Source organism: Salmo salar, chromosome 19 (assembly GCF_965601325.2).
Source record: "Salmo salar chromosome 19, fSalSal1, whole genome shotgun sequence".
Lineage (NCBI taxonomy): Eukaryota > Metazoa > Chordata > Actinopteri > Salmoniformes > Salmonidae > Salmo > Salmo salar.
This window is the reverse complement of record NC_138309.1, coordinates 74,277,501-74,291,623: the sequence shown is the minus strand read 5'-3', so window position 1 is coordinate 74,291,623 and position 14,123 is coordinate 74,277,501. Positions and strand designations below refer to the sequence as shown.

At 47.7% G+C, this 14,123-nt stretch overlaps 1 protein-coding gene across 8 annotated transcripts in view; it reads left to right on the top strand.

Annotated features, from left to right (window-relative positions):
* Positions 1-14,123, top strand: part of atp8a2 (ATPase phospholipid transporting 8A2) — a 65,908-nt gene that overhangs the window by 36,208 nt on the left and 15,577 nt on the right. For all 8 annotated transcript variants that reach the window (XM_014159476.3, XM_014159473.3, XM_014159472.3 and 5 more), the window contains one exon: positions 11,979-12,151. In XM_014159476.3, the coding sequence (XP_014014951.1) occupies positions 11,979-12,151 (173 nt within the window). The remainder of the gene's footprint in view (positions 1-11,978; positions 12,152-14,123) is intronic.

Here is a 14,123-nt window from a genome sequence, read left to right as displayed (position 1 = left end):
AGCTCGGGATGTGTTCACCGTAACTGTTTAGCTCGGGATGTGTTCACCGTAACTGTTTAGCTCGGGATGTGTTCACCGTAACTGTTTAGCTCGGGATGTGTTCACCGTAACTGTTTAGCTCGGGATGTGTTCACCGTAACTGTTTAGCTCGGGATGTGTTCACCGTAACTGTTTAGCTCGGGATGTGTTCACCGTAACTGTTTAGCTCGGGATGTGTTCACCGTAACTGTTTAGCTCGGGATGTGTTCACCGTAACTGTTTAGCTCGGGATGTGTTCACCGTAACTGTTTAGCTCGGGATGTGTTCACCGTAACTGTTTAGCTCGGGATGTGTTCACCGTAACTGTTTAGCTGGGGATGTGTTCACCGTAACTGTTTAGCTCGGGATGTGTTCACCGTAACTGTTTAGCTCGGGATGTGTTCACCGTAACTGTTTAGCTCGGGATGTGTTCACCGTAACTGTTTAGCTCGGGATGTGTTCACCGTAACTGTTTAGCTCGGGATGTGTTCACCGTAACTGTTTAGCTCGGGATGTGTTCACCGAGAGGGGGACACCTAGTCGGTTGTAAAGGGGGACACCTAGTCGGTTGTAAAGGGGGACACCTAGTCGGTTGTAAAGGGGGACACCTAGTCGGTTGTACAACTGAATGCATTCAACCGGAACGTGTCTTCCTCATTTAACCCAACCCCTAGGGACTAGGGATACCTATAAACAAGGGATGGGCATTTAAACATATTTCATTATTCAAATAATATATTTTTTGTGGGGGAGGGGATATCCGGATAATAGAAATAAATGTTGAAACAAGTTTTTGGTAAACTTTTAATGGTGCACTGTGCTCTGCTTGTTTCAGCATAAGGGTGGGGTGGGGGAGGGGCGAGAGCAGAGCAGGGGCCGGTGTGTAACAGTCTGTGTGTGGCACGGAGGGAGGGAGAGAGAGAAACTTGCCAAAACTGTTGTTGCCATAGGTTATACCATTTGGTAGTGCCGGTCGGGGCTGCATCAAATTGTTGTAAAGAAGCTAGCTAGCTACAGTAGCCTGCTAATTAGCTAACATGTCAAGGCTAGCTAATATAGGCTTTTTTTGCTGCGCCCTCCGTCCTTGTCTACAACAACTCCATTAAACAACAGCCTACCTATTGGATGATCACTGTAGCCTACTCCTTCTCATTTAGCCAACTTAATTCTGTACTTTTAATGACATTTTGCATTGATTAGAAATCTCCACTTCGCTTGCTTATGATGGGTAACATGGAGCCTCTGACTGAAGCTTGGCTATGATTGACCGACAACAACAAGCACGCCAGGCTGTGAAACTTTTAGACTGCTGGTGGCTTTTTTTTATGCTGTGCACTCAGAAAAACTCTCAAAACGTATTTTATTACAATGTTGAATCTAATATATCCTTGTAGGCTATTATTTAAAAAAAATGTTTAACTAGGCAAGTCAGTTAAGAACAAATTCATATTTATAATGACTGCCTAGGAACAGTGGGTTAACTGCCTTGTTCAGGGGCAGAACAACAGATTTTTACCTTGTCAGCTCTGGGATTCAATCCAGCAACCTTTTGGTTACTAGTCCAACGCTCTAACCACTAGGCTACCTGCCGCCCCGCTATCTCACATAGATATTTTTATCTAAATGTAGACCAATCCTTTTCATTGTTAAAATATGCCTTTTTTTAAATCGAATACTGACGTCTGTTCAGATATTTGAATATTCAAATAACTGTGCCCGTCCCTAATAACTGTACCCGTCCCTAGTACTGTGGTTAAATAAAGGTACAAATATATATACTTCCCTGAGAGAGAGAGGGAGGGGCTAGGGAGAGATGCATACTTCCCTGAGAGAGAGAGGGAGGGGCTAGGGAGAGATGCGCACGCTTCCCTGAGAGAGGGAGGGGCTAGGGAGACGTGCGCACGCTGCCCTGAGAGAGGGAGGGGCTAGGGAGAGGTGCACGCGCTTCCCTGAGAGAGGGAGGGGCTAGGGAGACGTGCACGCGCTTCCCTGAGAGAGGGAGGGGCTAGGGAGACGTGCACGCTTCCCTGAGAGAGGGAGGGGCTAGGGAGACGTGCACGCGCTTCCCTGAGAGAGGGAGGGGCTAGGGAGACGTGCACGCGCTTCCCTGAGAGAGGGAGGGGCTAGGGAGACGTGCACGCTTCCCTAAGAGAGGGAGGGGCTAGGGAGAGGTGCACGCTTCCCTAAGAGAGGGAGGGGCTAGGGAGACGTGCACGCTTCCCTGAGAGAGGGAGGGGCTAGGGAGACGTGCACGCGCTTCCCTGAGAGAGGGAGGGGCTAGGGAGACGTGCACGCGCTTCCCTGAGAGAGGGAGGGGCTAGGGAGACGTGCACGCGCTTCCCTGAAAGAGGGAGGGGCTAGGGACTAGGATCAGTGTGACCATTCAGTAGCACTGTAATTAGTCAGATTGAGAGTCTATTCAATTAAGTTACAGTTGTTCTGGCTTTAACATTCCTGTCACATGTTGGAGAAGTAGCCTGAATCCGTAACCAGTCTGCTTGCTCTTTCTCATCTCTACAGCTGTAAATATTTGTTGAGTTAGTATGCTAATCCAAATGTACATTATTGTAGCTTAGGAACGTGTGTGTGTGTGTGTGTGTGTGTGTGTGTGTGTCAGGTTCAGAGCGCTGTGGAGAGAGAGCTCACTACAGATGAAAGCATACAGACACTAGTGAGAGGACAGCTCCAGACAGACGTGGAGAGAGGAGGTCACTACAGATGAAAGCAGACAGACTAGTGAGAGGACAGCTCCAGACAGACGTGGAGAGAGGTCACTACAGATGAAAGCAGACAGACTAGTGAGAGGACAGCTCCAGACAGCTGTGGAGAGAGGAGGTCACTACAGATGAAAGCAGACAGACTAGTGAGAGGACAGCTCCAGACAGCTGTGGAGAGAGGAGGTCACTACAGATGAAAGCAGACAGACTAGTGAGAGGACAGCTCCAGACAGACATGGAGAGAGGTCACTACAGATGAAAGCAGACAGACTAGTGAGAGGACAGCTCCAGACAGCTGTGGAGAGAGGAGGTCATTACAGATGAAAGCAGACAGACTAGTGAGAGGACAGCTCCAGACAGACATGGAGAGAGATCACTACAGATGAAAGCAGACAGACTAGTGAGAGGACAGCTCCAGACAGACGTGGAGAGAGGTCACTACAGATGAAAGCAGACAGACTAGTGAGAGGACAGCTCCAGACAGACGTGGAGAGAGGTCACTACAGATGAAAGCAGACAGACTAGTGAGAGGACAGCTCCAGACAGCCGTGGAGAGAGGAGGTCACTACAGATGAAAGCAGACAGACTAGTGAGAGGACAGCTCCAGACAGACGTGGAGAGAGGTCACTACAGATGAAAGCAGACAGACTAGTGAGAGGACAGCTCCAGACAGCTGTGGAGAGAGGAGAACACTACAGATGAAAGCAGACAGACTAGTGAGAGGACAGCTCCAGACAGCTGTGGAGAGAGGAGGTCACTACAGATGAAAGCAGACAGACTAGTGAGAGGACCGCTCCAGACAGACATGGAGAGAGATCACTACAGATGAAAGCAGACAGACTAGTGAGAGGACAGCTCCAGACAGACGTGGAGAGAGGTCACTACAGATGAAAGCAGACAGACTAGTGAGAGGACAGCTCCAGACAGACGTGGAGAGAGGTCACTACAGATGAAAGCAGACAGACTAGTGAGAGGACAGCTCCAGACAGCCGTGGAGAGAGGAGGTCACTACAGATGAAAGCAGACAGACTAGTGAGAGGACAGCTCCAGACAGACGTGGAGAGAGGTCACTACAGATGAAAGCAGACAGACTAGTGAGAGGACAGCTCCAGACAGCTGTGGAGAGAGGAGGTCACTACAGATGAAAGCAGACAGACTAGTGAGAGGACAGCTCCAGACAGACGTGGAGAGAGGTCACTACAGATGAAAGCAGACAGACTAGTGAGAGGACAGCTCCAGACAGCTGTGGAGAGAGGAGAACACTACAGATGAAAGCAGACAGACTAGTGAGAGGACAGCTCCAGACAGCTGTGGAGAGAGGAGGTCACTACAGATGAAAGCAGACAGACTAGTGAGAGGACAGCTCCAGACAGACATGGAGAGAGATCACTACAGATGAAAGCAGACAGACTAGTGAGAGGACAGCTCCAGACAGACGTGGAGAGAGGTCACTACAGATGAAAGCAGACAGACTAGTGAGAGGACAGCTCCAGACAGACGTGGAGAGAGGTCACTACAGATGAAAGCAGACAGACTAGTGAGAGGACAGCTCCAGACAGCCGTGGAGAGAGGAGGTCACTACAGATGAAAGCAGACAGACTAGTGAGAGGACAGCTCCAGACAGACGTGGAGAGAGGTCACTACAGATGAAAGCAGACAGACTAGTGAGAGGACAGCTCCAGACAGCTGTGGAGAGAGGAGGTCACTACAGATGAAAGCAGACAGACTAGTGAGAGGACAGCTCCAGACAGTCGTGGAGAGAGGAGGTCACTACAGATGAAAGCAGACAGACTAGTGAGAGGACAGCTCCAGACAGACGTGGAGAGAGGTCACTACAGATGAAAGCAGACAGACTAGTGAGAGGACAGCTCCAGACAGACGTGGAGAGAGGTCACTACAGATGAAAGCGAGCGAGCAGGAGCATATCATTCCTAGGAGATACCTATTGTCCCATTGCAATATATCTCTTGTCCTCCTTGTTTTTCACTCCTTTTTCTCCTTCCCCTGCTTCCTTTCCTCTCTGTCTGTTTCTTTAGTTTCTCTGTTGGTAGTCAGGCGGATGTCTCCCTCCCTCCCCTCCTTTCCATGTCTCCTTCACGCTGCTACCTCTACATCTGTCAGCACCCTCTCTCTCTCTGTGTGTGTGTGTGTGTGTGTGTGTGAACAAGACAGGGAATCTGTTCATTATGTTTTGTAGGAGAGGGAGAGAAAGAGGGGAGAGAGGGAGGTAAAGAGAAAAGGAGAGGGGGGTGAAGTAGAGAAATGGGGAGAGAGGGAGGTAAAGAGAAAAGGAGAGGGGGTGAAGTAGAGAAATGGGGAGAGAGGGAGGTAAAGAGAAAAGGAGAGGGGGTGAAGTAGAGAAATGAGGAGAGGCATAGAGGGAGCCATCTGATGTTGATGATTGAGGAGGGTAATGTGATCTCCTTTTGTCGCTCCCTCTCGTCAAAACAAACCCTCTGAGCAATGCCTCCTGGGTAAACATGGCAGCTTGTGACAGTGACGCTGTGACACGCTCCATCTGTCACCTTCATATCAAACACACACACACACACACACTCAGACTCAGTCTTTGCAGTAGAGCTGGTGGCTTGTACAGACCAGGCTAATAGTCTTGGATATATATTTCATCTATCTTACCCACAACCCCCCTCTGTCTTGTCACACCGCCCGCATTACACGTCTAACACAAACATCCTCACTGTGCTGCTCATTAATCAACACACACACACACACCTCTCCTTAATTAAGACACTATGTAGACACAATTTCTGGTCACATTTTATGCCAACCTTCTGTGTGTATGTCTAGGTGTGTGTTTGTGTGTAGCTTTGTCTGTCAGACAGACTGTGGAGGATGTGGGTGTTTGTACAGATGCTTGGCTGATAATTAAACTCTTTATTAAATGTCACTGGTGACAGAATCTGCATTTCAGATATGTGAGTTTCTGTCTCCTCACCCACTCTCACCCTTCAGAGGTGTGTGTGTGTGTGTGTGTGTGTGTGTGTGTGTGTGTGTGTGGCGAGACGGTGACCTGTCATATGTCACACCATCTGAACCTTACTGCCCAGCTCTAAATATAAACCTGATAAGATTCAACACAAGAGCCTGAGAACATGGTTTACAGTGTGTGTGTGTGTGTGTGTGTGCGCTTATGTGCAAATGTGTGAATCTGTGTTTCAGCTTGTTCCCAGCTTAGATGCATATGAAAAATACAATTTTGTTTCGAACTGAAAAATGCCTGCTACTGAGTGATCTGTCATCAAATCAAATATTATTCATCACATGCTTCATAAACAGGTGTAGACTAACAGGGAAATGCTTACTTACAGGTCCTTGCCAACAATGCAGAGAGAAAGAAAATAGAGAAATAATAGAAAAGTAATAATACAAGTTATAATTAATACACAATGAGTAAATGTAAAAAAAAAAATATATATATACTTCCCTGAGAGGGAGGGGCTAGGGAGAGGTGCACGCTTCCCTGAGAGAGGGAGGGGCTAGGGAGACGTGCACGCTGCCCTGAGAGAGGGAGGGGCTAGGGAGACGTGCACGCTGCCCTGAGAGAGGGAGGGGCTAGGGAGACGTGCACGCTTCCCTGAGAGAGAGAGGGAGGGGCTAGGGAGACGTGCACACTTCACTGAGAGGGAGGGGCTAGGGAGAGGTGCACACTTCACTGAGAGGGAGGGGCTAGGGAGAGGTGCACGCTTCCCTGAGAGAGGGAGGGGCTAGGGAGAGGTGCACGCTGCCCTGAGAGAGGGAGGGGCTAGGGAGACGTGCACACTTCCCTGGGGGGGGGGCGGGGGGCAATGCAAGTAGTCTGGGTAGCCATTTGATTAGCTGTTCAGGAGTCTTATGGCTTGGGGGTAGAAGCTGTTTAGAAGCCTCTTGGAAACTAGACTTGGCACTCCGATACCGCTTGCCATGCGGTAGCAGAGAGAACAGTCTATGACTAGGGTGGCTGGAGTCTTTGACCATTTTTAGGGCCTGCCTCTGACTGCCTGGTATAGAGGTCCTGGATAGCAGGGAGGTCGTCCCAGTAATGTACTGGGCCGTACGCACTACCCTCTGTAGCGCCGTGCAGTCGAATGCCAAACAGTTGCCATACCAAGCGGTGATGCGGCCAGTCAAGATGCTCCCAATGGTGGAACTGTATAACTTTTTGATGGTCTAAGGGACCATGCCAAATCTTTTCAGCCTCCTGAGGGGGAAGAGGCGTTGTCGTGCCCTCTTCACGACTGTTGGTATGTGTGGACCATGATACATCCTTAGTGATGTGGACACCGAGGAACTTGAAGCTTTCGACCTGCTCCACTACAGCCCCATCGATGTGAATAGGGGCGTGCTCGGCCCTCCTTTTCCTGTAGTCCACGATCAGCTCATTTGTCTTGCTGACGTTGAGAGAGAGAGGGTGTTGTCCTGTCACCACACTGCCAGGTCTCTGACCTCCTCCCTATAGGCTGTCTCATCGTCATCGGTGATCAGGCCTACTAAGGTCGTGTGGTTGGCAAACTTAATGATGGTGTTGAAGTTGTACGCGGCTATGCAGTCGTGGGTGAACAGGGAGTACAGGAGGGGACTAAGCACGCACCCCTGAGGTGCCCCCTTGTTGAAGGTCAGCATGGCAGATGTATTGTTGCCTACCCTCACCACCTGCGCACGGCCCATCAGGAAGTCCAGGAACCAGTTACAGGAGGTGTTGAGTCCCAGGGTCATTAGCTTAGTGATGAGCTTTGAGGGTACTGTGGTGTAGTCAATGAACAGCATTCTCACATAGGTGTTCCTCTTGTCCAGGTGGGAAAGGGCAGTGTGGAATGCAATAGACGTTGCATTATATGTGGATCTGTTGGTGCGGTATCCAAATTGGAGTGGGTCTAGGGTTTCTGGGATGATGTTGATGTGAGCCATGACCAGCCTTTCAAAGCATTTCATGGCTACAGATGTGAGTGTTACGGTGCGATAGTCATTTAGACAGTTTACCTTAGTGTTATTGGGCAGATGGTGTCATTCAGTGACATGGAAAAATGTACAGTCCTTGATTGCACCAGTCTTCTCCAAAAACAGGCAGCATTTGTGAGAAAGAGGACTAGATGCAGTCATTTTACAGCCTGCAGTGTCTCTTATCTGTAGAGGTACAGAACAAATGTGAAATGGTTAGTTTTACATGAAGAAAATATGTGCTGTATTAAGTTACATAAACCAATGATGTGTGATGATTTGCAAAGTGTTTGATAATGATTTTATAATCAGTTAACAAGTGTTAATTTCAGTTCTGTTAGACCATCCTAGCACAGACTACCTATCTGCTGTGACAAGTAGCAGTGGGTTATTAACACCGACGTGTTAGACCATTACACTGTTTGCTGCCAGTTGGACTCATTGAGGTGTGTGTGTGTGTGTGTGTGTGTGTGTGGCTGTGTGTGAGAGAGAAAGAGAAACACAGTGTTTGCTATTACTTCGGGAGTATAATCGTGATGATGTAGGTAGTCTGTCATATCTCATGGTAATGTGACATTCATCATAATATTGTGGCAGCCCCTCTACACCTAACTACCTTATAATAACAAAATGACTGACAGCCAATCTACACCACATTAAACTTCTTAAGGATCGGTGTCCCGTGAGCGGATTCTAATAGTTATTATGGATTTTAAACATTTTAGGTACATATAAGTGTCCTATATCGGCTGAAAGCTTAAATTCTTGTTAATCTAACTGCACTGTCCGATTTACAGTAGCTATTACAGCGAAAACATGCCATGCGATTGTTTGAGGACGGCACCCCACATCAAAATATTTTTCCACCGGCACAGGTTTCATACATTCACATATAAAGATTAAATATTCACTTACTTTTTGAAAATCTTCCTCTGATTTGTCATCCAAAGCGTCATCCAAGTCTGTTTAGTTGGTGCCATCGACTTGAGTAATCCACTCGTTCAACTTGCAGAGAAAGGAATCTGAAAATCTACCCCTAAACTTTGTTTCAACTAGTCAAAATATGTTTCTATTTACTTCTCAGACACCCTAAAATGTAATCAAACTATAATATTTATTTCGGAAAGAGGTATGTTCAATAGGAAACTGATTTTAGCAGGTGCGCAACTTCGTCATGGCGTGCAGAAACACGGATTCCCAAGACTGTCCTTTTCCAAAAACGTTTATTTCTTGTTCGTTTTGGAAGTTACAAACCTGAAACGTTGAACATAGACTGCTGACACCCTGTGGAAGCCATAGGAATTTTACTATATGACCTTTCTCTTGCATTTCTAAGAGGATGGTCTCCTACCACACCTATTGTTATATTCTCCTACATTATCTTAACATTTCTACAAACTTCAAAGTGTTTTCTTTCCAATGGTACCAATTATATGCATATACAATTGGCTACAGGCAGTTTACTTTGGGCACGTCATTCAGGCGGAAATGGAGAAAAAAGGGTCCTAGCCCTAAAAAGCTTTAATAACATAATTACAGACGGCCCCTCTACACCAAACTACCTCAGAATGACAGACGGCCCCTCTACACCAAACTACCTCAGAATGACAGACGGCCCCTCTACACCAAACTACCTCAGAATGACAGACGGCCCCTCTACACCAAACTACCTCAGAATGACAGACGGCCCCTCTACACCAAACTACCTCAGAATGACAGACGGCCCCTCTACACCAAACTACCTCAGAATGACAGACGGCCCCTCTACACCAAACTACCTCAGAATGACAGACGGCCCCTCTACACCAAACTACCTCAGAATGACAGACGGCCCCTCTACACCAAACTACCTCAGAATGACAGACGGCCCCTCTACACCAAACTACCTCAGAATGACAGACGGCCCCTCTACACCAAACTACCTCAGAATGACAGACGGCCCCTCTACACCAAACTACCTCAGAATGACAGACGGCCCCTCTACACCAAACTACCTCAGAATGACAGACGGCCCCTCTACACCAAACTACCTCAGAATGACAGACGGCCCCTCTACACCAAACTACCTCAGAATGACAGACGGCCCCTCTACACCAAACTACCTCAGAATGACAGACGGCCCCTCTACACCAAACTACCTCAGAATGACAGACGGCCCCTCTACAGCAAACTACCTCAGAATGACAGACGGCCCCTCTACACCAAACTACCTCAGAATGACAGACGGCCCCTCTACACCAAACTACCTCAGAATGACAGACGGCCCCTCTACACCAAACTACCTCAGAATGACAGACGGCCCCTCTACACCAAACTACCTCAGAATGACAGACGGCCCCTCTACACCAAACTACCTCAGAATGACAGACGGCCCCTCTACACCAAACTACCTCAGAATGACAGACGGCCCCTCTACACCAAACTACCTCAGAATGACAGACGGCCCCTCTACACCAAACTACCTCAGAATAACAGAATGACAGACGGCCCCTCTACACCAAACTACCTCAGAATGACAGACGGCCCCTCTACACCAAACTACCTCAGAATAACAGAATGACAGACGGCCCCTCTACACCAAACTACCTCAGAATGACAGACGGCCCCTCTACACCAAACTACCTCAGAATGACAGACGGCCCCTCTACACCAAACTACCTCAGAATGACAGACGGCCCCTCTACACCAAACTACCTCAGAATAACAGAATGACAGACGGCCCCTCTACACCAAACTACTTCAGAATGACAGACGGCCCCTCTACACCAAACTACCTCAGAATGACAGACGGCGCCTCTACACCAAACTACCTCAGAATGACAGTGTGTTTGAGGTGACGTAATCCTGACGACCAGCACGAGGTTCTTGCTTTTTGAATTGAGGTGCTTACCTAAAAAAGTGTTAGTTCATTCATTTTCTGAATTGCTTTGAGAAAATGAAATGTTTGTTTAGTCCTTCCCAGAATGAGGATATTACGCAAGGTAGATGGATGGGGATTGTGACTGTATCTGACAGTGCCCCTTGACACAAACACACATACACGCACACGCACGCCAGCTCACACAGTCACACACACGCAAAGACTTTGATTTGCAGAACTCTGACAACCTGTAATCTTCTTTAATCCTTTCATTCTGTTTGTGTTTTCTCTCCCCTGTTTGGGAGAAGGTAAATGCAAACAGGAATTCTGGGATAGAAGAAAAACACACAGCCCAAGGCTGAGAAAACAAGAGGGGATTTTTCAAGAGAGCAGAGGGACAGCCCGCTGTTGTATCAGTTTCGCAGGGAATGCGGTGTGTGTGTGTGTGTGTACATTTTGTAGGGAAAGTGGGGGGGAAATCATGTGTGTATGAGGGAAATAAAGGGAGTGTGTGTGATTACTGTGTAGTTTCCCCCACACACTAGTCAGTTGACAGAAGGAGGGTCATCTCAATCAGTCCAGGTCACAGGGATGAGCTGCGGTCATTGGACTGGAAAGAACCTAGTCTTCTCAGTGGGTTCGTACCCATGAAGTGTGTTCATGTTTGTGCCTGGGACTGTAGTTTTTTGTCTCCAATAGAGTGAGCTCCAAAAGTATTGGGACAGTGGAACTATTTTTTTCTGTTTTGGTTCTGTACTCCAGCACTTTGGATTTGAAATGATACAATTTGTCCCAATACTTTTGGTCCCGTAAAATGGGGGGACTAGGTACAAACAGTGCTGTAATTTCTAAACAGTTCAACCGATATGGATGAAAATTACCCTCAAATTAAAGCTGACAGTCTGCACTTTAACTTCATAGTCATTGTATCATTTCAAATCCAAAGTGCTGGAGTACAGAGCCAAAACAACAACACGTGTCACTGTCCCGATACATTCGGAGCTCACTGTACATCTATCTGTATATATATTGAACATTGTGAAAGTGCGTTTCTATTTATAGTTTAAATGTGGATATAAGCATATCCTGTAAATGTGTGTTTGCGTGTGGATTAAGTCTTGTATTCCGTGTGTGTGTGTATTCTCCTGTGTGGGCTGTGTGGTGGTGTGTTGTGTGCCTGCCTGTCCACATGGTTCTCATTAGAGTCTATGGGATGTTTGTTTTCTCTATCAGTCCCTGTTCCTCCATTATAAACCTGCCCCAAACTACTGCCCCATAAACGGCCTGTACACTCTACTCCGACTGGTCCGACAAACACCACTACCTCACGCATATACTGTGTGTGTTTCTGCTTCAAACCTGTAGGTGTGTGTGTGTGTGTGTGTGTATATATCACACACACAGTCTGTGTGTTGAGTTTCACCCCCTCTTTCTCTTGCCCTCACCAGGCTACACGTGCCACCCTGACAGCCCACTGTACGTCTCTGGGTGACTCTCTGGGGAAGGAGAATGAGTTGGCGCTGATCATCGATGGACAGACCCTGAAATACGCCCTGTCCTTCGAGCTCCGCCAAGCCTTCCTAGACCTCGCCCTGTCCTGCAAGGCCGTCATCTGCTGCCGGTAAGAAATGCACGCACACTCGCAAACACATATCCTGTTCTGCAACTGCTTCAGGTCAGACACACACACACACACAGGGAGGATGCAGAGTATAGGACTGTGTGCTTGGTACTTGGTGTATGTGCTGCCTATAAAGGTTCTGGTTGTGAGTTAAAGGTTGCAGGTTGCCCAGGGTTACAGTAGTAAAGAACTGTAGATAAAGGTTGCAGGTTGCCCAGGGTTACAGTAGTAAAGAACTGTAGATGATAAAGGTTGCAGGTTGCCCAGGGTTACAGTAGTAAATAACTGTAGATGTTAAAAGCTTGGTATGGCGCTCAGAGGGGTTAATGTAATACACCACATGAAAATGTCAAAGTCATGGCTCACTTACCGCTATTATCTCTCACACACACACACACACACACACACACACACACACACACACACACACACACACACACACACACACACACACACACACACGTAATTGACTCTCTGTAGCATAAAAGCCATATCCGGACTCGGGTCTCCAAGGCCTTACAAATGCCTCCAGCCCTCCCCCTCGCTCCCCTGTCCTAGATCCCTCTCTTTCTTCCGCCTGATCCCCCCCCCGGCCCACTCATAGCAGAGGTGACTGTGATCCTCTCCTCCTGGTGTGTGTGCTGTTTGTAAGGGGTGCTGGGTTCAGGCAGGGCTCTATGCTTGGGTTCCTGACTTCACACTGTGTTTGTTTAAACAACCACTTTAAACTCCTCATTTACTCTTCAACTCCACCATGAAGACCATTTAGCCTCTCATCTACCCTGAGGTACCCTGAGCCACCATTCTCAAACGCTTTTGTGTGTGTGTGTGGGGGGGCTTTGAGGGATTTTTTTTGTTTGTTGAGTCACTATTTCTATTATAGTGTCCTATATATGCTCCTTCTGTCTCTCACGCAGACAGACACACACCTCAGAGAGCAGAGGCTCATCTCGTCTCTCAACATCAGCTTCTCCAGCCAATTCTCTCGCTCATGGTTTCCCCTTGGAAAGTGTGTGTGTGTGTGTGTGTGAGAATACTAAGCGGACCACCCAGCTCTGTGGTTTCAGCTTGACCGGGCCACAGTTCTGCTCAGAACACACAGACCATCTTTATGACCCGTGGGCATCCCGCTGGCCTGCAGCAGGTGTGTGTGTGTGTGTGTGTGTGTGTGTGTGAGAACGATACATAGAAAGGCTATATGCTGGTGTAGAGATTTGCTCCATACCTGGCCTGCTTCCTCTTGCCCAAGAAAGAGTGGTCCCTGTTGGGTCTTGAAATCACTGTGTGTCCTGGTCTGACTACAGGCCTACAAAACTGACATGCAGAGAGTAACAGGAGCCATGTTTTCAAAAGGCATACTATCTCTTACACACACACACAATGTCTGTGAATTCACCCTAGACCCTGTCCCCTGGGCTCCTCATCTCATTGTCTGTGTAGACAGAGCCGGTTTAGGAGACAGACAGACAGAGAGGCTGAGAGTTCCAGGTTAAGAGGGTGGAGTACCTCAGGGCTCTGGTCCCTCAACCAGCTATCACAATGACTGAATGGCTACACAAGTACATTAGTGGGAAGCAGTGCCCTAAACCACTGATACAGGAACAGATATATTTCCGTCTATTTAATGGTTCAGGTTAGGAGCTGGGGCAGTAAAATCTTATCCTAGGTCTGTGGTTAAGGCCAACTTTTACCTTGGGTTTATTTCCTGCTCCCTGATGTAAACCACTGAACAGAAACCTCATGTTTATGTGTGAAGTCTGTCTGTTTCTCTGCCAGCTGTGTTTAAATCTCCTTTTGTTCTCTCTTCAACTCTTCTCCTCTCTTCCATTTCCAATCATTCTAATCTTTATGCATTTTGTAATTTATGTTGTTGGTAATCTGATCTTTCGCGCTCTCTCTCTCTGTATGTGTGTCTCTCACTGACTGTGGTTGAATAGTTGTTTCCAGTCTCCCAGACGTCTTTTAGGTTGTT